This window comes from Gavia stellata, chromosome 1 (genome assembly GCF_030936135.1).
Source record: "Gavia stellata isolate bGavSte3 chromosome 1, bGavSte3.hap2, whole genome shotgun sequence".
NCBI lineage: Eukaryota > Metazoa > Chordata > Aves > Gaviiformes > Gaviidae > Gavia > Gavia stellata.
Genome location: NC_082594.1, coordinates 117,476,211 through 117,503,368, shown reverse-complemented (window position 1 = coordinate 117,503,368; position 27,158 = coordinate 117,476,211). Strand labels below are relative to the sequence as shown.

At 36.2% G+C, this 27,158-nt stretch overlaps 1 protein-coding gene across 4 annotated transcripts in view; it reads right to left on the bottom strand.

The window, feature by feature from the left end:
• DCAF6 (DDB1 and CUL4 associated factor 6) overlaps positions 1 to 27,158 on the bottom strand; it is a 93,710-nt gene that overhangs the window by 27,936 nt on the left and 38,616 nt on the right. For 3 of the 4 annotated variants that reach the window (XM_059826947.1, XM_059826953.1, XM_059826960.1), the window contains exons 8-13: positions 25,136 to 25,229; positions 21,927 to 22,046; positions 21,416 to 21,661; positions 15,915 to 16,082; positions 8,705 to 8,764; positions 1,977 to 2,082 (exon numbers count right to left, since the gene is read on the bottom strand). In XM_059826947.1, the coding sequence (XP_059682930.1) occupies positions 1,977 to 2,082; positions 8,705 to 8,764; positions 15,915 to 16,082; positions 21,416 to 21,661; positions 21,927 to 22,046; positions 25,136 to 25,229 (794 nt within the window). The remainder of the gene's footprint in view (positions 1 to 1,976; positions 2,083 to 8,704; positions 8,765 to 15,914; positions 16,083 to 21,415; positions 21,662 to 21,926; positions 22,047 to 25,135; positions 25,230 to 27,158) is intronic. The other variant, XM_059826971.1, reaches the window with a different exon arrangement.

Genomic DNA, 27,158 nt, shown 5'->3' with positions numbered 1-27,158 from the left:
ATGGAATTGTATCCTACTTCTATTATTCCATTCTTCGGCACAATGTTTTTAGTTAGCCTCTGAACTGACAATGCCTTGCAACTTTGCCCTGCTAGGAAATGCTTCTTCCTCTCAATACCCACACTACACTATCCCCTACAAAAGCTCCATTAAGTTAGCTTACCACCATGTTCAGTTTCTTTATTGATCTATCTGTCCCACCTTGAACACAGAAGTTCAACATGTGGCAAAGTATCAAATATTTTCTGGAAATCCAGACAGTTTCTCTCTATTACACCATGTATGTTTCTAGAACCCATTATTCTGTCAAAAAAAAAAAAGGTATTGGATCATGCACATTCTAGTTCCCATAATTTTGGTTTATTTCCCATGTACTGCTTTTTTTAACATGTCTTTCTATCAGAACAGTTCTAAAGCCTTGAATATTGCTACCACTAGTCTTAAAAGATCATGATGTTTAGTCCTTCATTCTCCTTTGGTATTATATTTGATGTTTGTCATTCACATGGTGCTACCCTTGGCCCAAAAGATTTGTTAAAACACTTGCTATTAGTCAGAATATATACGTGAAGTTAACTTCTAGTAGTTTTCACTTAGTCTTTACTTCCCCAATTACAGATTTTTGTAACGGGTAATTTTCCGAATCCTCATCTCCATTCCCTGTACACTCTACTTTTTCTTAACATTGGTTTTGAGGTAGTTGTTCATTCACATTTTGCATCTTAAGGATAACTTAATCATTAACTGTTTGAAGTGTAAAATACATTTTTCAAATTTTGTTTTAAAACAAACACAGAAACATAGCATTAATGTTGTTTAATAAAATTTGTTTTCTGTAATACAGTGGTAGTAATATTTTAGTATTACATTAAAAAACCCACTAGAGCAAATGGACAAGACGTTTGCTAATGCTTTATTCTTCTTGTGAAATTTGCCTATCCTAAAACATTAAACAAAGATGACTACAAAACTAAATGCAGAATTATTGAAAAGCATTACAGCAAAACTAATTGTTTCAAAGCTTGCTGGATTTGGACTCTAAACAGAAATACAGTCTGATAGATCGGTTGAACCTAACTGTCACAATATTTCAGATTCACATGGGCAAAATCCTTATTCTTATGACAACACACAGATCACTGTTTAAAGTTTCCAAACTGCTATGGGCAAAGCGTATGTTTTATGTCTAAAGCCACAGCACTAAAGAGTAGCTAAATGTGGTGGGGGTTTTCTCCCCCAGTAACAAACGCCAGCAAGCACTTCTACTTCCTGTCTTCTACAATAATTTTGAAAACATAGGCAAAGGAATAGAAGTAAGAGGAGATAAAATAAGGATTGTGGTTGTTTTGGGAGATCCTGAGATGCTCTAGTGATAGACTTTGATACAAAACCAAGTAAGTCAGGCCCGTTAGACAGTATGCATTTTTTTATTATCTGAAAAGGATGCCATAACTGAAATACTAAGCAGTCCACAAAGTTGGTATCTTAACCATATGCATTCATCAACACTCCTCAGACACAAATACTAATTTCACTGTTTTACAACTTGGGAACTATGCCACAGGCAGACTAATTTGCAGAATACCATATTAGAATTCTGGCAGAGCAGAGAAGTAAAACTTAAGCGCTAGCCCCTGGACCACCTTTCCATCCCTGTACTACCCTGCTTTAGTAAGATTAGTGAACACTAATATTATGCTAGCGTTTGATGAAGATAGCATGTTTCAAACTATGGTAGCATTAAAAAGATTCACAGTAAATATCACAAAAAAACTCTTGCGTAAATTTCATGTGAAAGTATGACTGTCTTATGTTACGAATGCATTAAGGACTACAGCCATTTCAAATTGTCTATATACACACCTAAAAATATACATATACTATACAGAAAAATAATTTATCTGTATCTATGCTAGATGAGCGTTAGTGATATGTGCTGTTCAATAACCAGTCAAAAAAAAAAATTAACTTCTTACCACTCATCAGTGAAGTCCAGTTTTATCGTGCTTGTAGTCGTCCCTTCTGTACTGTAGTGCAAACTTAAAACCGGTTCACCTGTTCCTGTTCGTGGCTTATCACTCTCTGTAAATAGGGGGTTGATAAGTTTGGATGGGCATCAGTAACATACATAAAGCTGTCATCATTCTGAAGATTCATCTAATTATCCTAACAAAGACCAAATGTGGTAGTAACATGTACAATGTCTATTTAAAAATCTCTTACAGCCCAAGCAAAGAGTTAAAAAGTTTCAGAGTAAACACATCAAATTTGCAATGCTTTAAAAATGGCCTAAAATTATCTGTAGTTATAAAAGCAAACAAAGAAGATGCTGTCCTTTAACATGCAAGTAAATAAAATTGCAGATAGGTATGTGTACACACGATATTATCCTTTATAAGCAGATCCCTTTTCTATCAGGTATATTAATAATAAGAATATAAAATGGTTTTGGAAGTGGTGTTCAGTCTTTTTTGCCTCAGTAAATACACATGAAAAAAAGATTATGAGATCTAGACACAATCAGTGGTCTAGAAAAATCACCATCCCCTTTACTTTTTTCCCTACTTAGAACCCAAGCAACTACCAATATCCTTAGACCTGCCATAATCTGTCAGCTAGTTGTCATAAAAACACTCTAAATTCATGTTCTGAGAGCTTCAGGATTAAAAAACCTTTCATATTATAATAACTGTAAGCAGACGGGGAACACTTGGAAAACAAACTATTCACAATATCTAAAAGCAACAGAAATGAATCAAATTGAAAACCACTGCAAGTCTGACAAACATCCACTGTGTATATAGTTTTAAGGATGTTCAGTGGGGTCCTTCAAAACAGAACTGCTCAATGATATCCATCCACCACCCTTGAGCAAAATTCATGGTCACAATCTATCTACATGCATGGCACAATTGCTGTTAATACTGAAATTGGCCTTGGGCAATGCTAAAAAGTTAATGGAAAGTACCATCAGATTAAGCCTCACTACAGAGGTGCCATTCTTTCAGAACTCAGATGGGAGAGTGTAGTTAGTATTAGGTATCACTCAAATGACCATTAAGTAGCCTATGCAGTCTTGCTCTTCATGAATGCTGAGCTTTTCATTTCAGGACTGTTTGGACAAAACCATGCCATGTTTTCTTTGGTTTATAGAATACAGAAATTTGACTATAGATATGCCTGCAGTATTGGCAGCAGACTGAAACTTGTAATAAAGTAAAAGCTTCAGATCATCTGGGGGTAAACATAAATTAAAATCTAACGTTTGATTCAACCAGAAACCTACAAATTGCCCCACTAAAAAGACCATTATTAGAACAGTAATGGCTACTATACTGCCATAGGATCCTTATTTTAAGAAATACAGTTAAGTTATAGGAACTATGAAAAAGCACATAAGAATTTAACCTCATGATCAATGCTCATATTTTTAAACTGCTGACAGGCAGAAGACCACTCACAGGATCAAAGCAGTGACCAGCTGCTCCAAAGAACTTCAGAATATGTAGAAATACATATTTAAAGAGAAATAAAAAAAACCAAAACCAAACCACAATGCAAAAACCCTGTAAGAAAAATTAAAACATTTTTATATGAAAGAGAATTAACCAATTATGACCATGATCCTAATCATACATAAGGCATGGGCCTCATTCTATGCAAAGAAAAGCTCATAGCCTCTCTAAAATAAAGGTTCCAGTTACACTCTTGTTAGAGTGGAGCAAGGATAAAACTGATCAAAAGCAAGGTTTCCAGTTCCTGAAATAAACTGAGTAAAAAAAGAAACAAATGTATGACAATATTTTATAGTGGCATATATAGATATTTTGAATAAAAGTGACATGTTCTTTCTTAACTGAACAGGTGCTTTCTCTATTTTTTGGCAACCTATCAGCAAGCAGCTCTTAGTATAAAAGTCTGTTCAAACTTTGAGCATCCCTTCCTAAGCAAGTACAAATATTGGTCATTCCACCAGACTGCACAAGTCATCAGGAGCTGGACACTAAAAGAGTAAAAAATTACATAGTTGGAGAAATCTTTACCTTCCTTGTAATAGGTACAGACAATACATATCTTTGAATCGGGAACCCAGATAGGTAAAGAAAGACAACTTATTGCCTTGAATAGTCCAAGACAGCCGCCAAACAATGACTATACTGTAACTTGATACTGCTATGCAACATTTGCTTCAGCACAAAACTAGTTAATATTAATGACCAAAGTAACCAAACATTGCTATCCTATGATGAACCTAATTGAATATTAGGCTTGTGTAATAAAGCTCAGATCATATTATAACAGCAGTTTCCTGTCTTAAAATCTCAACATCAAAAAATTTAACCAAGATGCACAAAGACTGTCCTCTGACTATGCTTACTGTGGAAGCAATGATCGTATTTATTCACACTCAAAAAGTTGGAAGAATTGCTGTAGACTTATCTAAAGAGGGCACTGACTAACTGAGAAATTATTTTTACAAATTTCTGGAGAGAGATAGCTGTTAAACCATATTGTGTAACAGCTTTTTCTTAAATCTACAGTAACATGAGCTACCATTTGAATTAGGTCAGTTTCTTCTTTAAACTAGCTTTAGGGCATGAAATCAACACTAATAAGAATAAGAAACTTTTTAAAAGACAGATGAGACAAGAATCTGGTAATAAACTGCACAGAATCAGTTGTATAGTTCACTATTTTATATTAAACTTACACTGCTAATGAAAGCTGAATGGGAGCGTCAGACAAGAAAGCTAATAAGCTTTGCCTAATACATAATTGAACATTCTTTTAGAGAAGCCATGTAAAATCCTGAAGTCATGTACTCTTTGTTTTCAAGAGCAACAATATGATTGCCAAAGACTGGCTAGATCAGAATTAAGCACTGTTCTTTCACTACTAGGTTCATCCCATCAGGCCAGATCTACTTCACATCAATAAAAAGATGAAGGGAAGAAGAGGAAAAGTTGTACAGCTTCTGTGATTTAGGGGAGAGCTTTTGCCAAAGCTATTCATCTGATTGCAAGCTGTAGTAGGGTAGTAATTGCTCCAAGAGAAAGTTGTAGCTTGTCAACACCTTACTAAACTCTATTCCAAATTCCTCAAAAATACCTTGAAACTTTACTTAGATTTTATAGCCAAACACATTATACTTTAAAGATACTATCAACAAGTTACAGTCTTATTTTGTAAGGAAACCTCTTAGAACAGACACTCCCATGAAATGATCCATTCTCCAGGTGCCTACAGGAGGAAGGTACTTTTAAACTACCACCCTTAAAACTGAAGACAAAATTTCATTCATAACCTTATTTTTCAAAAAACCAAACCCCACAACTGAAGGCAATACCCCTCATACACACTGTTTCCCTTAGAAAATGAACCTGTGCAAGTGCAGCTTCACAAAGATTGGGGCTCTTAGCTCTGAAGCGGTAAGCAAATAAAGACAGGTTTACAGATTGCATTGGAGGAACACTGTAAGGAACTTCAAGCTAGTTTCCCACATCTCAAATGCTGCCCTATTCACTAGTCTATTGGCAACCCCACAAGAAGAGGACAGATGACTTTGCATGAAAAACTTTCAAAATAATTCCTATCCAGCACTAATCATGATTTCCTCACAAGAAAATCAGCTTCGTACATTCTGAAGATAGGGTTAGATTCTGGGTGAAAACCAAAGAGAGTTACTTCTGAAGGGAGAAAAATTGATCCAAAGAGGAGAAAATAAGTGGTGTATTTCAGAAAATAGGAATTCCATGGGAAGGCTTAACACAGGAAAATTCATCAGAAGCAGCTGATGAACTCAGAGGGAAGGGTGGATATTCCTTTATCTACTGAGGAATACTGACTGAACAATGTTACACTGATACCTGTCAGTGTAAGGCACAATGACGTCTAAGGGAAGACCGAAAAAATCACCCAACTCTTTGGACCAGCCTAATCTATAGCCCAAGGCATACAATTTCTTTGTCTAGACGATTCCTACACTAATTAGATGTAGCACAGCACTTTACCAAAGGAGGCAGCACAGACCACCCTGTGCCTTACAGCGAAGCACAGGTCTGAAATTCTTGAGCTTGTACCTGCAGAGCTCACTACCTATCTGTAAAGCTCTATATGCATACCAATGCTCAACCAGTTTGTGGGACTGGGAGGCAGAGCTAAAAAGCTGGGACACAACACATGCCAATACAGTTTCAAGGACTTACTGTTCATGGACAAGTACGGTTCATGAGGAACTAACTCTGCCATAGCTGACATTCCAGCTTGTTCTGAGCCAGCTCAGGTACCTATAATGTGGCACTGAACAATCTGGTATGGACATCACCATAAGGTATTACTAAACCCTTGCACTAACTTGCGAATATCTAGAAATATCAGTAATTGGTATGGCTTCTGTGTATGTAGGAAGCAGCATTAAGATGGTATGGGATGCATACACACATTGACACTTCAGAGTTTACAGAGCTAGGTCTCTGGCTTCAGGTTCCCTCCTTAATCATACCAATTCAGGCAGAAGCTTACAGTCATAACATTGCCTTTACAAGGCAACAAATCTAACAGCCACCCTCCATTGTTACAATCATAGTAAAAAAAATAATTAAAAAAAAAATCCAGTGTAGTTCATTGTAATCCATTTGAAACCATTTTGTACAGATGGGAATGACTGATAACTTCTGCTGGACTGCCAGAATAATGGCATTATAAATGTTTATATTTGTAATAAGTATCAAAAGATCTTTAAACCCAGAAACACTCTTAAAACATAAATGCCAACAAAAGTCTGGTTCAACAGAAGACAGCTGATTCAGTACCAAATTAAGAAAAGATAGGAGTAAGAAAGAAAAAGCATTTCTGTATAAAAAGAACTAATATTACTTCCTTCATTAGCTACTTATACTTTGAGATTTCTGTTCAAATATGAAGTGAAACTAAAGCAGTTTAACTTCAAAAATCCAACTGGATCTCAGCAAATTATTCTTTCTGGTTATCATTTGAACAACAGATTTCCTGATAAATTACCTCCTTTTCCAAATTCCTAGTTTTCCAAACTAGAAGTAACATTCTGTGTCTCTTCAGGTGATCCTTACCATCACAACAGAAAAACATTGCCTTAAAACAATCAGACCACTGGTCTACCAATAAAGTCTAGATAAACAAAAGTATTTGGGGGTTTTTTTTGCATATTAAAAAACTGGAGTGCTTTTATGAGAGAAAACCTCTTCACATTAGTTCAAGTAATTTCTTAACATGGGATTTTTCTAGTAATTTTTTCCTAAAAGCCTATTACACTATGCGCCTATTACAACTATGCAATTAATAATAGTTGCCTTAAAAACTGGTTTGTGTATTACTGATCCTGCTTGAAGGAGAATCTGATGCAGATTTGGGAACTGATTTCTGGGATGAAAACGTCTCGTTTTATCTTTGTTGTCAGATGGGCTTAATTCACAACTTCACGGAATAATTTATCAGTTTTCCAAAATTTTTGCAGTTGTAAGAACTTTAGTAAACATACAGACTTTCTATGTTAATGCTAGTTTTTTTCTACTCTCATCAAATAATGCTTTATTCTGAGTTCATAACAGAGATCATAACTTGGCCACTAATTCTAAGCAAGTTTTCCAGCTAAACCTGATGTAGACTACTGCACCATGAATAATTAGCAAATTTACACACTGAGGTTTAAGGCTATTTAATCACAAAATATAATTCCACAAAATAAATTCATTCTGTCAATATAAAACACAGCTTGATTTTTTCCCCAGTGTTCCGGCATCCTAAAATAAACCATAATCTCAACAGTTGCCAAACAGACTATTTTTCAGAAATGGGATTTCAAAAAGGCATTCTAGTTCAGAATGTGAAACAAGATGAAACAGCCAGCTCATTTGTGGGATTTGAGCTATTACATCTCTGCAGAGGCTTTGATATGGAAGTAAGCATAATGCAGAGTTTATGGAAATCTATTTTTCAATTACCATCTATCACTCATTAATTATTCAGGCATAAATATCCACTACAGGTGACATTGGTTCAGGTGACTGGAATAGGGTCACCTATGGCCCACTTCACTGCTGGCAATTTGAACACTGATGAATAAGAGGTATAGAGAAAGCTCACAAGCATTCTTTCCACCACCAGCCCATTGGGCATCTACAGAGAAACACTAGTACTTGTTTAGCAGAAGGGATGTAGGACAAGGGGTTACAGAGGTAACATGCACCCAAGTGCAATAGGTGCTCTTGAGTTACTCAAACTGTGCAAGTATAACAAAGCTGCACATCTCTCTTGTGTTAGATAAATTAATTTGGCATTATATGATTAAAAGTTACTTCAATCTTGATATTTGCACTTTGATCCAAGAAGAACCATTCAGAAAAAGACTGTTTAAAGAATTAATTTTACTTTGCATTTAAAAAAAATATTCTAAATGTCTGTAGCGTACATAAGACATTTACTGTACCTACATCGAACGCATTAAGAATTGAGTATAGGATGGCTTTTGAAAACAACAATTAACCTTATTCTGTTACTCATATTGAGAATTAAATAATTAATGAGTTTCCAGCAGATCTGCTTACAGAATTCTACTTTATGTAGATGAACAGCATTTTTAGACTGTTTATCATCATGAAAGGCAATTTTAAAAGGAAGCATTGCAATCAACTACGGCTGGGTATAGCGCATTTCCTGTCACACGCACCCTGTTGCTCATCAAGTGACATGGATCCAAGCTGTTTGTTAACCACAGAAGAAGGAGAATCTGAAACAAAAACGAGATTTCAACTTAAACATAAGCAGCAGAGAACTGCACAGCAATGTCACGATCATATGTTAGTTTAAAATAAAAAATAAAAAGCAGCAACATAAGGAAGCTTTGGGTTTGTTGTATGAGCAGCCAGCCATATTGCATTTTCTAGGCATGACAGAAGCAAAGCCACTTGTTTCAAATCATTATGTATTTCTTTAGGTAGTCATTGAACAGCCTGAAGCTTGCTGACATGTTAATATTAAAAACGCCTGTCCATTACCAAAGATTTTACTATGTTCTTCAAATTTCTAACATGTCAGGAAAAACACTGAAGAGTCACGACTCCTAAAGCCTTTGCTCCAACTACCAAATGACACCAGTATTTCAAACCATGTGCTAAGTGTAAATTTCAGAATATTTATACTTCAACATAAAATACTCAATGGCATACCAGTATCTTCAATATTTATACCTATGAGCATAAAATGTAAAAGATGAGACTGTTTACAGATATAACAGTAGATAGACTGATTTTAAAACATTAAAGCACCAAAATACATCCCACTCATATGACGGTTCAATAGTTCCGTATTCCTAGATGCTATACCTCTGTGGTATCTGATGACTGAGAACATGTCTTCATGAGTTTATCACAGTACCACACCAGTCAGTCTTATAAAAATCCTCATCTAATCACAGAAAAAGAAAAAATTAAAAAAGAAATCAAAAACCCCAGCAGTTAAGTGCATTTTTTTCCACTGGACACTACCAGTTAATAACTATCACCAGCACTGCATTCATTGTGAAGACAAGTGACAGATGCAACCTTCAGTATTTTCTGTGAGTATTTTCACTGTCACCTCTGAAGATCAGATCTTACTTCTGTATTATCTTAAGATGAGCTGATGGACATAAATTAGTGCAGTATTTCAAAGATATTGGCTAAGCTACCATATCTTGGTTCCATTTGTTAATCTTCTGTTGCAAACAAATTCATGCTAAGCTAAAAGGATTTAATACCCTGTTTTATAAACTGAGTCATAGTCTGCCAACATCACAGCATGCTAAAGGAATTTCAACATAAATTTAAATCCTATACAAGGAAAGCAATGAAATAATACACTCTCGCCTACAGGAAGCTCACTTCCAGGTTTGGGCCAGAACCACCAGCGTGACCTATTCTGTAGTACAGCCATAAAACCTGCTAAATTGACAAAGATGATTTAAATATATATCCTCAAATGATAACTTCATTCCCAGCCGTTGGCGCAAGAATCACTGTCTTTTCCTTCGTTACACTGGGGGAGTGTAACTCCCCCTTCGTCTTCACGTAGGGGAGGGGAGAAGGAGTGAAGAACAGAGACCAGGGGAGTCTGAGGCAAGCTCAGCGTGTTTTGGAGGCTGGCTTGTTTTGGTAACTGAGCTTATACATTTTATTTCCATAACTGAGGAACATAAAATTGCTCCTGTTTTGTCTCCACCCTTGTTCAGCCATGCCCACGCCTTGCACCAAACACACCTAAGCCAGACTACAGAATTTGTCATCCAGATTTAGATGGGATGTGGCTCTTGAGACTTGTAACATTAATATATTTCACTTTCCAGAACTCAAGTGTCCTTTACATATAATTTCTCATTTAGAAGAGAAGTATTTACAGCAGAGTTTTTTCAATAGAGTAGCAATCCACTTTTTAGAATGTAAATCAGAGCAAAAAACTGGTGTAAAGATGCACCATGTGATAAGATGATCTACTTGTATTCCAGCTGACTCAGCAAAGGAATTGGTACGCCTCTCAAGGGCAGGCTGGCTTCGATCACTTACTCACAGTTATGAAGTCCCTGATTGGGATTAACTTGTATCAAAAGTGCTAAAGGGAGGGAAGGTCTTGGACAGAAAGCTGAGAAGCCTAATGACAGAAGACAGTGATTCTCAGTCGCACTCTGTTCTTGCACTCCAATTCTTTCTATAAGCTTGTATGTCCCTTTTTAAAAGGTGTATCACGCTGCCAAACATTTCACTTGGCTGGAAAAGCTAATCTCATCAGCTCTTTAATTCAGACCAAGATGAACAGAAGAAATATGACTGAACTGAAATATTTTAATTATAAACATAAGAAATTATATTTACTACCCTTATCAGCACTTCTAAATTTTATTAAGACCTCACATTACACAACAGTATGTAAAAAGCAGGTATGTTTTACCATGTGCATCATTCAATCACAGTAAGTGAAAATGAAAAATTTTCTAGGTAGTAGTCCATGCCAATGTAGGCTTAAACCTCCCGTATTTCACTATTATTTTGATGTCTTCTTACAACTTTGTGAATGCATTTCACTTGTAATATGAGAATTTTTAAACAACATACAGGAAGCATCCTAAATATTCCAGTCAACATGGTTAAGAAAAGAACTCAGTTTGTAGCTATTTTAAAGTCACTTATTTTTCCTTTTTCAAGTCCCCTGAAGCCACAGATCACCAGCACCTCTTGAAGTGGCACTGCAGTCTGGAACCCCACACCTCAGGCAGGGAAATAAACACGACCATAAAACCAGCCTGGAGAAGTTCAGGTAAATGCCTCTTTTTTTAATATATGGCTTTGTTTTGTAAGAGTTCTGAAAAAGTACTTTCATCATTTCTGATAAAGCTTTTGAAAAAAGTATTACCAAAACTGTGCCATATAGTTAAAAAAACAAACAAAAATCCAAACTCTTACCTGAGCCTTCACAGGCTGGGTCTACATCCCAATGCAGTTCATCACTGGTTGTAATGTCACCAGTACATTCTAAACTGGAACACCATTTAAAGAGGGAACTGGAGATTCATAAATTTGGGGAACCTCAAACAGAAAATAGAAGATAATTTTAAAGTCAGTTATATGCTGAAGGATCTTTCTATAGGTTGGACAATCAGCACCTGACTTCATCAAAATATTAGCATGCCACCTCTATTGTTCTTGTTTAAAAAAATTTCCTCCTTATATCACTGTAAAACCAGCTCCAATGCGAGCGTCAAGCCTGAAGCAGCGAGACCTGTTTTTAAAGTCCTGAACATGGTACATAGAGTGGACCTTAATCTAAGACATTAAATACTTGTTTTAATAACTAGGAATAATTGCTTTGCACAGTGAATAAGCTCTCAGCTACATATTTTGGACTTCAAATAGACACATTTCTACATCTGGGTGTTTACAGAGAATGCAAGGATCTAGTAATAAAAACTGCAACCATTTCCTTGTTCTTCGCAGAAAGCTTTAACACAGAAATGAAGGTCCAATTTGTTCCGCTTTAAAAACGCTGACCATATAGCCTTTTGAAACAACCAAAGTTTAAAAAAAAAAATCAAGTCAATGTGCATCACAGGTTCTGCAATATGTCAGCACGTACATGTATATCTCTTTATTCCACAATAAATGCAGTGTAAATCAAATTAATTTTTCCTCAAAAAAGAAAGGTTCACATTACTTCAGTATTTGTGGGTAAGATTATGCACACTGACTGCTACAGGAACCCCTGATGCACACTGATCTATAATACCAATTTATTTTTTCTTTTTCACTTCAAGATCTGCTGGTTCATGTTTCTGTAGCTTCTCAAATTGCATTCAATTCACTTAAAGTTCTCAAAAAGAGGTAATGGCAATGCATACACCACATATCAGCACTGGGCAGAGCACCAATAACAATAGGTTAAAAAGGTTTGCTTTCTTTGTAGTTTGCATATAGCACATATAATGCTGCTGTTTAAATACTGCACAGGATCTAAATGTTATGAAATGCCACAAAAATATAAGTCAAAGCTAGGCTTTGTTGGAGAAAGTATATAATAAAATAAAAGAAACAACTTAACATAGTTCCCTAATTAAATAAAACAGCTATCAAACCTAAGCAAAGGCTTGAAGACAAAATAGACCTGATACATACTGCTTCTAAAACTGCCAAATTTACACAATACTTACGAGAGGTATCTACTAAAACGAAGTCCCTTTGCCATCTAAGGATGAAGCATCTTTGTCCTCAATGTCAAATCAGCCCACTGTGAATCTAATTTACTCAGTTAACTCACTTTCACATTCAACAACAACATAAACTTTTGACCATAGTTTTTCTAAATAGTGAAGGTTAACTATTACAGATACAGCTTACAAATCCTCATGTAACTATTACAAGACCTTACACTAGGAGACAAAATAACTACCATTCGGTCTAATTTTCTATTAAACCTGTAAAAGCTTTCAGCTCTTGACATTTTCTACTGGTAATTTCTTACATGGCTGGAGTATTTTTTCCTCCAGCCTGTGTCTACAGCTATAATTGAGCTTCTGTGATTGCAAAGATAAGGATTAAGAATGAAATACAGGTCAGAAGAAATGGTCTTAGTCTCCCACTGAATTCCCCAAAAAATTGCAAGTGTAAATACAAGTTTTGCCAGAGTAGGGATTGAGAACTTGCAGCCCTGGGCCAGAGGCTATGACACCATTTCACATAGTGGCAGACACATTTTGGGGTGTAATTTTTTGTTTGAAAATTTACAACTAGTACATGCCTGAAAACTGAATATCTGCCTCAAGACAGAGCACCAAAGACAGCCTTGCAGAAAAAAAAAAAATAGATATTGTCTCTGTTTGGGAATTTATTATTGAAAAAACCCTCAAACTAAGATCATCTTTTTCTCCTACCACATTTCTGAGATGTCAACTTACCACAGGGTTGGGAAAACAATTGTCTCTATGGAAAAGCAAGAGACCAAAAATCTGCAGCTCTGGTTTTCCAAAGGCATAGATTTCAGATACACATCTTCCAAAAATAAGTCTTGGGAGGTCAGAAAAAGGGAACAAAACAAAGTAACTTGCATAAAAAGAAATGAGCAAATACAGAGAATATTTCCATGCCCAGAGTGCAGGAAACTTAAAAAGTAAATAGACAATGCACAGGTGATCTGGATTCCTCAGTCGGAAGAAATGAGTTTCATTTGTTCCCTCCCATAATAGGGAAAGGAGGAATACAATGAAGAGGCTGATGAAGCAAAACAGGAATTTCTTATATTTACACATACAAGTAGAAAGGAAAAGGTAGTGTAATCTTTTATCAAATTTCTTGAGGAATAATTGACTGAACACATTAAATATTTAAATTTTAATTCCTCATTTTAAATCTTCCACTGTCTATAATGCTGAAGGTAACAAATTCCACCAATCAGGCCAAACAGGAAAAAGATACACATCCTAATGAGTTGGAGGTCAGGTAGTAAAACTGTTTCCCCTTCCTCTCCCCAGAAATAAATGTTTCCATAGCGCTAAGTGACTCTATCTTTCAAAGCAATTACTTAATAAAGTAAAATGGTTAAATTTGCAAATTCATTGTCATCACACAAAAAATTAGGTAAATATTTGAATACTAGTTTCCTCCAAGGCTATGTATGTGTTCTGTGGTTCCCTGGTGATCCCAAACAAAACGATTGGACCTTCCCATTAGTTCCCTTAAAATTTGAAGCATGTGGGAACTCAAAACTCTAAGAGGCAGTGATGAGGGATCCAAGCTAACTACAATACATCTCTGACTCCCAGTCAAAGCAATTATTCAGCTTAAAGCTTCAAATTTGTGTCAGTATGGATCCTACAGTATGTTGACCCACAAGCAACTGGAAGTAAAGAATTACACTGCATCCTTGAAGGAGCATTAAGAAAGAGATGGGTGAGACAGTATCAAGTGAAACCCAGACCAACACATACTTCAGAGGCTCTAAAATATCCACAGATATACTTCCAGGTGAAAATTCTACAGATATGGTTGTAACCGAACTTTTTTTCCAACTTCAATTCAATGAGAAACAATTTAGTAAAAAAAATTTTTTTTTAAGTCATTCCAAAAAGAAAACAGAAGATCAAGTTAGTTAGTTATGGTTTTGTCTCTATGTAAATGTTAGTTATGGTTTTGTCTCTATCAACACATAACTTTGAGTTAATAAATTCTGATGTTCAGTTTGCTGAAAAAAAATTGGTGGTTTTTTTTTTTTCCTGGCAGGAAACTGCAGCCACCTACAAGAACACTGCTACCATTGTTTTTCTTGTTCTCCTCCTACAGGTAACAGGCATCTATGGCCACCATCCCTAGGATAAGCACACAGCCCTCCAGAATTTATTGGTTTCCAAACATTCTGAAAATTCACTGTAGAATTTTCTAGTGTAGGAAGTTATTCAAAATTCAGTAATTACATATTGTAACTAGAGCACTAGCCACTGTTACATCAACTTGTTCTGTAAGGCTCTAGATAGACGAATAGATTGAACTGTAGCAAGTCAAGCTGTGAATGTATGACATAATCCTTATAAGCAATTTAGCCACATCTCAACTGTCACAGAATTTATCCATAGAAGGAACACTGCTAGACATTACTTCTCAACACAAAATATGCTGATTTTTCACACAGCATGCAGCTCACTCATTTTTACATGGTGCCATGACAAAGTTTGCTTCAAGTTTATGCTTTAGGGTTTACCTCTTTATTGATATGCATGCTTCTACCCTAACTTTCTCAAATATGTCTCTTTTTATTATAAACATCTCCAAGGCTTTCTTGTAATAATTTTTAATCTCAATAAGACAAGAGAAAGAGGATGGTGAAATGAAAAGTCACTCTGTTCAAAAAAGGAGAGCATATCTCGGGACTTCGGCTTGTTACAAGTATTTATTTTCACTACACTCACTGTAAAACCATAGCATTTAAGAGTGCCAAAATTCTGTTTTACTGAATTCTTACCCTGGTTTAGAACATATGCTAAGCCAAAGCCAAGTCTTAAATGTTACTATCGGATACAATTAACACCGAAATGCAATTTCAAGTGTGTAAGTACCTTACTCTATTCAGGACACAGCAATTTCTTGCTCAACTGCTCTAACATTGCACACACCTGATACCATGCACCTAGGAAACTTTCTCCATATAGTATTCATTTAGCTATATAATCCAAACATGTTAGATAAATGAAAACTGTCAATATTACTCTTTCCCTAACCATGTGATGATAAACACCACCACATGCAAAGTAAGACAAGCAGCAAATGCATTAACTGTCTTGTTCTGGAAGAGAAGCATCTCAGCAAACAACAGCAGCACAAACTATAACTACGTTAGCTGCTTAAGAAACCTTGACAAATGACAACCTGATGTCTGAGGGTCCTGTGAGGAGCCCTTAGAGGAGGACTGATCAGAGGAGGACGACTGTGGCGCTGAACCCTCAGCTAGCTCTCGCTGTCTCTGTTGTTCTGCCTTCTTAAGCCTCAGTCGCTGTAGACCCCTACGGATTATAGCTAACTCAGGTCCCATTAACTCTGACAAACAGGGAGGAGGGGGGGAAAAAAGAAAAAGTATGTAAAAGAGAGAAGCATTGAACATACAACATACAGAACAGGGAGGAGGGGTAGGGGGACTGACCAAAGAGAGAAGCAACAGATACTAAGCGTAATTACAGCGAAAAAATTATGTAAATAAATTTACTAACATTCAGAAATTATAAAAGAAAATATTGAAATTGTTTTTCTCTTCCTAAATGCATGAATAGCAGGACTTAAAAGTTCAGGATTCATGTCACACAATATGCTCCCCTCCCCATCTCCAACACTTAAACCATTTAACAAAGAATTATGTAATGAAAATAGATAGATCCTGACCAATTCAAAACAAAGCAAACAACAGAAGTATTCATTTTCATGTTCCTAATACATATAACAAATGACAATATTCGTGGTGTAAAAATTATGCAACTGTGGCCTACTGGTTAGTTTTCAAAATGAATGCAATAGCTTCCTGATGTGAGAAAAAAAAAAATTAGCACAATTTTGATCAAAACAAACGTGTGAAAAAAGTAAACTGGGACTATGGAAATAGGTGCAGAACAGCATCTAACCAAAAAGTACACTTTACTATGAACTCATTTTTTATTTCGGACACTCCTAGCCGGTGAGGATTCAAAGTCTGAAAGCACTGTTAAGTGGTTCTACAGAGAAAGTAATTTATTGGATCATGAACAATTCTTAGTATCATTCTCTTAACAGACTATTCTTTCAGTACCATCTTTAGAGACGTCACTCTTTTAATCATTTTGTCTTTATTCATTTGTTAGTTATACCATTTTGGTATGTACCAGTCCACTGTCTGATGAACAGTATTTTTTGCAAACTGCTATAAAACTAGGTGTCCCAAGTAACTTTTTATTCTTTCCATGCTCTTTGCAGATTTCCTCCACTTACACAAGTGCTGTATAGAAAGTGCTTCTCTTTATACAACACACATTGTGTCTTTATTAGCAATAGCTCAAGCACAACATTGACCTGCATCACTGCTGAACTACTCTCAACTGTAACATACTAGGGTAGAGAAGCTAATTCAGACTCAAATATTCACATCAAATGCTCTAGCTAGTTCTGCTATAAAGTGCTAGCCTAGACTCATCCTGAAAGTATTTATATCAAGGGCACTCTGGAGTATTTTGTAGATATGAGGAAATCTGCAATGAAAAAAAAAAAATCAGTACTATGAAATGTTAAAATACTAGAGAGCATTACATTGGCATGTAAGCTTTCATCCAAGCAAAAGCTTTACAAATATTCTGTAACCCTTATTCACTCAGTGAAGCCAGCAAACTTCAAGTTTTCTTTCATAAAAAGAAACAAACCCAAAGACAGAATCCAATCACTCAAAAATTAGTGGCAGGCACCAGTTAATATCGAATAGTCATGAGCTCTAATGTCCTCAGTCTAATACCACTTCTGAGAAATACATCCTGCCAGTTTATGGCTGATGAGGTATAAAAAGAAAGAAAAAGATATACTTCCTAAAAGGAATATGGCATCAAAGAGATTTGCTATGAATATTTATGGAAATTAGAACTCCAAACAGTCTAGAAAATGCTTTTAAGGAAATTTCAATGATGTCTAAAATTGCAGTTTTCAGTAGTTGCTGCTGATTCAGTTCCACTCTGTGCAAAGACAGCTACAACTTAAGATGTAACAAGAACTACAATTAAAAATGTAAAGAGATAACGACTATCCTGAGTATGTTCAATGACAACACCTTTTAAGACATTTCAGAATCTCTAAGCAAATGTTTATTTTGCCAGCAAATGGAGTGAGGAAATAGAAATGGAAAGACAAAAACCCAACTAGTGCCACTTTCCCATTCAACATTTAAAAGCAAAGTTACCGTATATCAGAAAACTTCTTAAGACTAAGCTTTGTCCTAATTAGTCAATTGCCCCCCTACCCCCCCCCCCCCCAATGGTACCAATGTGTATCTGGAATATTATATATGGGGAAAAAAGCATTATTATATTTTACAGTTTGTTGTATCTGATGTTTATTCATGGTTTAAAACCAAAGCATCTTAAAACTAATGTAAAAATGAATTAATGGTTTCCACTGAATGAGCCAAGAAGGGCAAGAAAATAAATTTGTTATTTTTTTCCTTAGTGACGAGCATGAAAGTCTCCAGCAATTGTTCTGTCTTCATTATTTAAAAAAAACTTATTCAAATGTACTGACAAGAACAGGATACTGAGATTTTGCACTAATCTTGTTGATTATTTGCAACTTACTCAAATGTTCCAACTGTATTCTTCTAGAATATACATTCTGATAAAGAGACTTACCCCAACAAGCTCCAGCACTGAACCACTTTTGTACTGACTCTATTTTGAACATGTACTTTTTTAAAACATTAAGAGATGGAGTAAGTAATTCAGATGTAGGAACTAAAATGCTCGCCACATGGCATATTTTCTGGAACATCATACCAACAATATATTTGAATTATAATACATATGCAAAGTTACTACTATTTCAAATACAGGATTACTACCAGCGCCTGTGTTCAGTACAGAAAAATGTTGAAATTATTTATGGAAAGCTGTTTATAAGTCTGTTCCATTCTGCAGTATGAATTCATGCTCCAATTCTAAATAAGTCATTACCCGAAATCATATTCTTCATTTGCTAACTCTTTGTTACAATATTCAAACTTAATCTACCACCACTTTACGCAAAATGATGGCTGAAAGCCTCTCGCTTTCCTTCTTTCATTTTCCAAAATGCTTCCCCAGTCACCCATCTTTTACAATACACCTCTACTTGGCCTTCCTACTCAACCCCACTGTATTTAAACTACTATTCCTATTATCATTTTCCTTATTCCTGTCACCCCAAAAAGCAGCAGGTTTTATTCACGTCTAAGTGCAGCCAAACAAACTCAGGGAATCCTGTTCTTGATGCAGAGTGCAGTGTTTTCACATTTATAGACTAGAGATTGTGAGTAAATAAAAATCTCATAACTGAGTACAGTCATGGGTTACGTAAGTATACAAACATTGCAAAATGGAAATTCACATTCAAGCCTACCATTCATAAACCCACTGCTACTGCTCTGCCACGACCTGCTCCCTCTGCCCAGGATCTTCCCCTCTCCCTGAACTTGCTCTGTTACCCAAAGGCTTGTTTTACAGTAACTTAAGTGTTTTAAAAGCAGTGCAAACTAGACAAGATGCTTACTAGGTGTGCAAACATATAGTGCTATTAAGTTTACTTCTGCAGGAGTCCTGTAGACAATTTAAAGATGACACCAGGTCCTAACACTAAAATCTGCATACGGAAATAAAGAATACTAGATAAAGTTTTGTTTGTTTGTTTCTGTGCATTTGGTGTTTGGTGGGGGGTCATGGTGACTTTTTGGGTTTTTTTGGAAGAATCAGCAGCCAATCTGACACCATGTTTAGGTGTAGTCAAAGAACCTATCAAACATTATACAGTAAATTAGAAAGTATCCACTGTCTGTCAACAAAACAACCACCACTACCCCTTTCAAAACTGAATATATGGAGAATCTTAAGTCTGAAATAAACACTGGGAAAGAGGAAATGCTCTTAGAGAAGAGCTGTATTAAGAAATAACAACTTCAGCTTCATGCTAGCAGAATAAACTTTTACTTAGAAATTCAGAGAAAAAGAGGAACACACTTCTTCTAGTCAGCATTCTTTAAAATGCAGGGTAGAAAATGCATCATAATTCCAGAAATGCTCTCTAGTGTATTATCATTATGCAGTCCACAAAGTTACAATGACATAGCTTGAAGCAATTATTTTTAATGTGGGACATACTCTCCCTGGCCAGTGTAAGCTCCAGAATATACCATATACTTTAAAAAATAAATAAATAGATCAAAATGAACGCTTGGTAATGGTACGTGTGTTCTTTGGTGGTTATCCCTCCGTACCAAAGACAGTGGCTAAATTGGGTTACACCGAATTAGAGTAGATCCCTTCATCAATTTTTTGTGTATGTATCGTGAAAAAACTTGAGATTGCAGCGAACTGACACCAATGCTAATAAAAAACATAAGGGACTAAAAGCCTCTACTACTAAATAAATTTTCTAGCATTCACTTATTCTAGAAATAGTATCCGGACTGTGTGTATTTCATGCTTCTGCTCACTATTTATTTCCTCTAAATAAGTATCAGACTAGTTGCAAGGTTTGAAAGGGCGAGAATGATACATTTAATGCATTTCAACTGATGTCTTTAGCTTCCCTGTCTTTCAGATGCCTAATCATTTCTCACTTGTCCCAAAGATTTTGGCTGCAGCAGCCACAGTACGCTGAATGGCACACTTTCCCCTGGGAAATTCCCATCTCTCCTTTACTCCAGAACATCCAGTTTAGGGCCTGAAGATGCTATCAGTCATCTTTTCCAAAGACAAAGACCTTGATTTTTTACAACAGAATTGGTACAAGACAAAAGGTGAATTTATACAAAAATCACGGGATTTTAAAATAATCGAGTCTGAACCTGTAGGTGTTTTGGATCACGTCAGCCTTTCCACCACAACTGTGAGGCCTAGAAACTCACTTTAAAAAAGTAAAAATAAACTCTCGTGCAAATATTTAACTCTAAAGGCTGTGGCATCTTTTCCTGAATAGAGATGGAAAAGGGCAAGACAAAGCATAAGATGCTTGTTTACTACCCAAATAAGTTTCTGACATTGACAGTGGAATATACTTTCTTCTTTTTCCCCCACAGTAAGAATGTAAGTCTGCATTAAATACAGATGAGTCTCTACAAGACTTACAAACTTAAAAGTCAATATGTAGTATAATTTATTAGCTAACAATGGAATATCATGCAAGGGGAGCCCTGTCTATCCAGATACTTTTGAGATGCAAAAAAATAACATTGCTGACTCTGAAATGTTGAGGATGTAGATTCCTACTGAAGGAGACATTCTCTACTTCCTCTGATCATAACAGTCATAGGTTCTGCTGTTCATTGCACTGATACTGCTACAGCCAAATCACAGTTGAAGAAGACATGATGTTACTTATACTCCATAAAGAGAACAATAAGTTTAGAAAAACCAAGCAATATTTTTTTATTTCTACTTCAAAAGACAATACTGGTTAACCCCTTTGAGATTCCTTTTTCAAACATATACAGTTGATGGTTTTACTCTTTCTTTAAACCACAGTTGCAGTCACTTGGTAATTATAAAATACCTAGTCTCATTAAGGTGTGCAAGAAAGAAAAACAGATTGAGATCAATTACCCAAAATATCCTAAAATAGTTGTTTCTTATTGAAAGCATTTTTCATAAACAATGACAAGATGGATTTCTTCTCACCAGATTGATGGAGTACAGGTTGAGCTGAGGCCCCTAGAGAAGGCCTTTGTTCATTATCAGGAGAGGACAATAAGGAAGTTGAAGGGGGACTTTCTGTTGAAGATGATGTTGAAGGAGCTTGGGCTGACATTGTAGAAGAGGAAGATGATGGAAGTTGTTCAGAACCATCTACTTCCATTGCAGTTTCTGATTCTGCACTAGGTGGCACGTTATTAGTAGCAGGAGCATCTGTCCGATTAGTCCCACCTTTGATTAAAAATGAAAAAAAAAGAAAAAAAAGCAAGAGAAACAAGAGCCCAAAGGTAAACTTACTCTGTCTCAAAAACCCTTTCCATCACCATTCATACAGCAAACAAGTGTGCTCAGTTCTTCAGAGTGCACTAAAAACTTTTTAGTTTACACCTCAGAAAGGCTGATTTTCAAGGCCTGTACAGCCAGTATAAACACACTTTCTGTCCAGTATAAACATACTTTCTGTTGTAATCATTATTCTTGAAAAGAGAGAAATCACCTCTGGACCGTGATCTTCCTCGTCCTCGATTGCTTTGTGCAACTTCACTAGCTTCTTCAAACCACCTTGACAGCATGTCTGACATCCTCTGCATTAGAGAGACATTAGGACTTTGCTCCCCTGTAAAGTAAGTAATGATAAAGTTTTATCTACAAGTTTACAAAAGTGTTCATTTTTCCCCCATTTCTTCTTCCAATAAAAACCCCCTGCATTGTAAGCTACATAACTAATAATCCCCTGAACTATCTCCTTTTTTCAGCACAACAGTCCAGCAAGAATTGCCAGCTGAACATGGCACCACATAAAAATCAATGGTCCCTCCTCCTTTTCTGTTTTACAATTACCTGGAGCTTTTGTACACATAACATTGTGAAATTTACGTCATTCAGTTTTAAATGCTGGTTAAGTAAGTTAAGAAAGCCTAGATTTTTATGTTTTTCCAGCTAATTATAAAACTACTAACTTGATCATTAAACAATGAAAGAGCAAGAAGACTAGCATAAAATTAGCACACGATGTTTTTAGCATTTCCAAAAGGCTTCTTCATGACTTGTATTAAATTGTGCTTATGAGGAACATCTAAACAGCAGAGTTCTTTTAGAGTTTTTCATTTTCATGTTTTGGATCAAGTGTCAGGATTGCAAAGACTCTCAAGGAGCAAAATCTTTGACATACTTTCTTTCAACATAACTCAAAACATTTTCTTCTCATTTTATTTCTGGTTTTATTACATATGAAACAAAATCTATTTCAAAAGAGGAGATAGGAAAAATTCCATTTGTAAAGGGCTGAAATAGACTATTTGAATCTTTAAGTGTTTTTTGTATTCTGTGAAATACGGTGTGGGGTGTTTTGGGTTTTTCTGTTTTGTGGGGTTGTTTTTTTTTTTTAAAAACACATTGGCATCTTCCAATAGAAGACCATTCCACTGGACTGGACCATTCCACTCATACTGAAGTAAGAGCTTCTGCTGGCCCCTTAACCACTTTGGAAGCATGCGGTGTTTAAGCAACTTTTGGAAGAGTTTTGTAATTGAAGACCTTAAGAAATAGAATCCCTGCAAAGTACAATCACTTATCAAAATACATATGTGAAAAATACTTTAATACCCTGCATACAAAAGCCGAAAGATTCTAGAGCATACTTGAGAAGAACATGTACAGTGAGAATATGCCTCTCCAAGATCGGTGCTGCTACCACACAGATATTATAAAAGCTGAAAGACTCATCAAGTATCTGGAGCAACTCATTATCTTTCAGGACTGCATATAATCTTCACTGTGGGGCTATAGCTTGAATATATCATCACTAGACCTTGCTTTTAGATTATTTGCTTGAGTTTAAAAGACGTTGGGAATGGATAAGGGAAGGGGAACACACCAACCCACAACCCCCCCAAACAACAATGCCCCTCAGTCGGACCCCAATGCCCTTGTCTATCCTCATTTCCACAGTGCAGGTCTCTGACCCTTCCTGTACCCCAGGTCCTGTACCCCCTGCTCCAGGCAGAGGAACTCTGACCTCAGACACTTAAACCACAAAAAATGGAATACAACAGCTGAAGAAAACAGACAAAGAGTGGTTAATGATGGGAAGAGGACAATGAACAGCTAACAGGAAAATAAGTCATAGGTCACCACATGCCTAACTAATGCAATATAGCTACTCTCTCTCAGTCACTATACAGTTCCATCAAATAATGCACAGTAAAGATACTGAAGCTTTGTTTTGAGAAAATAAAAATCTAGCCAACGTCTATACCGGAGGAGTCCTTTTCTCAGGCTTTATTTTCTCCCCAGCTGATTTACTTGATATTATGGGGAAATGACAGCTAGAAGGACGCTGAAGATACTTAGTTGAAAAAGAATTTAGATAAAAAGTAACTTTGCGCAAAGGCAAAGCCACAACTAATTTTGATGGGAAAAACCTGCAATAAACATGACAGCAAAAGTGTCCCCCATATGAGGAGGTATTCAAATAAGGTCTGTGGAATGAAACCACCAAGTAAGCAGAATGTGAAACTGTTAATAATCAAATCCTGTGATATTAAAAAAAGAAGGCACATGATGAAACTAAGAGAGCAGTTTAAAAGAAAGTATTCCTTTACACAGTAGGCACTGAACTTCTGGAATTTTTTGCCATAGGAAATATTATCAGCAGGTTCAAAAAAGGATTACAGAAACTCACGTGCAATAGAAACATATGCAGATTCTAAAGGAACAGATGGGAATGTACCCTCTAACGTTTCTAATCCAGTAATTCCAAATACTGGGGGAGCAACAAAGACAAGAGACTAAGGTAAGAGGACAAGCTCATGTTCTCTCCCTAAACAGCATCTCCTATGGCCTGTGCTGGACACAGAATCCTACTCTACATGGACCATTAGTCTGATACAGCTAGACACTTCTATTCCAGTTTGGGGAATCGGGAAGATGAGAAAACCAACACAGAAAATCTGGAAAGGGAAACGGTAGGCAGAAAAGGGAGACAGATTTAAGGGAACTAGAACAAATACTTGTACCCCCACAACCTGTCAGTTTTAAACAGCAACACATCATTAGATGAAGAGTAAGATGAGTGACAAAGCATCCCCTGCCCTGCTTTGGTATCTCATTTTCTGACACTAAAGCATAGCTTTGAAAATACTCGATCTACTGAAACCTCAAGTAATTGAGTAATATATTATAAACAAGAAAATATAAGCATAAAAGTTTAGTGGCCACATGTGTTTTATAAAAAAAGTGAAAGATACAATGTTAGAATCCTATTGCTTTGTATTCCAGTCCCCTAATGTAACCCTTACAGAGCATTTCATTTGTAACTTTGATTGCGTATGAGGCTTGACTACAAAAAGGGAAATATGTATTTGTGTTACTACATGACCAATGAAGTAAGTTCCCCTCGATTAACATCAGCCTAATTGAAGCAACATAATTTTTCTGGTAAGAATATTTTCAATTTAGAGATTTTTAAAAATCACTGCAGAACAGTAGTTCCACGTTAAATTCTAAGAAAACCATCTAAGAAAACCATCTTAAGACCTGGCTGATTCTTAAAACATGGACAGTTTAATCTGAAGCACTTACATATTTAGGAAGACTTAAGAAAAACTGGAAAATAAAACCCAAACAAAAAACCAACCAAAAAGCCAACTAAACCAAAACACACAAGCAAAGACAACAGCCCCCCTCCAACTGCAAACACTTTACCATCTCTTTCTCGCTCACTCTCAGGCCTTGCTCTAGGTCCAGTATCTGACCAATCCCCTCTTAGCCGCAAACGTTTAACAGGAGGTTGCCGTAACTAGGAAAAAAAAGAATAAAAAAAAGAAGAGAAAGGCATTACAAAGCTATTTATGTTGGACATTACAGAATTCTAAGTCTAAATATAAATGCAGTATCTCCATTTTCCTAATTTACATAAGTTAATATCTGTCACAAAAAAGTGTGTCAGCCATATGTTCAGATCAACTATGAATAAGCACAACACTGTATCAATAGAATACAAGAGTTTTAGCTACACAGAAGTTAAACAGTCTAAATCAATTACTCTACAAACTAATGTAGGTTTTATTTTATGCAATACTAACTTTACTATGTTAATTGAGGCTTTCCATACTGAACAATAAAAACTAAGGTTTTCCAGAATTCAGCCTGAATATGGATTTGCAATTAAGCACAAGGAAAAAACAATCAAACATTAACAAAACAAAGAAATTTTATGAAAATAAACTTTAGTTTACTTTTTAACCTTTTTTTTTTTTTTTAATTTTTATAACACTTTTTTTTTCTGCAGCAGGAAGTATAAAACAAGCAGGCAGTGTTACTTTCAGTGACTTGAAAAGACACAGCTAGTGCTTTGAACATTCAGAAAGGCAGTTTAGAGTTTGAAATCAAGTGTATTGGCTGGATATGTCTGGCTTTAAAAAAAAAAAAAGGTTGAATAGTTGTGCTGACAATTTTAAATTACATGTAAAACCCCTGTGGTGAAAGCATATTAAAGTGTTAACTTTCAAGAGCCAGCAGACTCCGGAAGAAAGCTTTACATTCCTTCTACTCTATACAACTTAAAGCCAGGCTGAAATAAAAATAGCATTAAGGAAAATCATCCTGCAAGAAGAGATTACAGGACATACTCTGTGCCTACAAAAGAAAAGAATACATAGGATCTGTTATTAACAGGTGGGTCACAGTCTTCTCTCTCTATAGTAACTGGGCAGTCAATTCTCCACCAGAATTACTTCACATCAGATTAACATTCCATAGAAAAAAGGGGTACATGCAGAACCATTCGTGCACCACATAATTTTTCTGGGTTCCTCTTTGCTTTCTCCTGCCTCAGTGAGGTAACAGTGTAACTCAGCTGGACATTCTTCCTCAGTCCTACGAATCTACACCCCCTTCTGATCAACAATCTTTCTACTAGTAATAGCAGCCTGTAGCCCAATACATACAGCATGGTCATTGCTAGTAACAGGCCACAGGCTTAATATGAAGCCGATAACAAAAGCCTCACAGTTCTCAGGCTTTGTCTGGACTTCACTTGCTTGGAGCGTTCTTTTAGCTCATTTAGCTGCAACAACAATTGTCTAGTGACCAGCTGATTACCACCTAATTTGCTTTAGTTTTGCTTAGATTTGCATAGATGTGTGGTGTACCACCTCTTGTTAACAGTTTTGAGATATAGAGGAATGTCAGCTAGCTAAACTGTGCAAGAAAGAACTACCTATGACCACAGGATACGGATGCAGCATAAAGTAGTACAGGCACGGGCTGACAGCAGATACCCTGCAGGTGCAGGCAGAGGAGGATACCGCAGACACCTTCTCAGCAGCTCACCTGTGGCTCTTAACTGTACTGTAAAGGTTGGACCCAAGCAACAACTGTTTTAGGGATAACAACAAGGACAAAGAACAAGCATTTAAAAGCAAAAACACACCATATTGGCCAACTACTAAAGAAAACACATCTTGTAAAACATGTTGAAAAACATATAAAAATGGCCTCCAAGCATATTCTAAGAAAAAGAAGAACACATCAATATCCTGCTTCTCCCAGCAAAGAGGAGGAAGAAATCACCATCACTATCATCACACTCATCCTCCAGGTAAAGGCAGCAGGACGCTGACAACTCATTGTAAACTCCCTCGAGGCCCCTGTCTCAGACTAAAGGTAATGAACTCAGGATGCAGAGAAGCTTGTGAAAGGGTGCGCATAATGCCAGAAAAAAAAG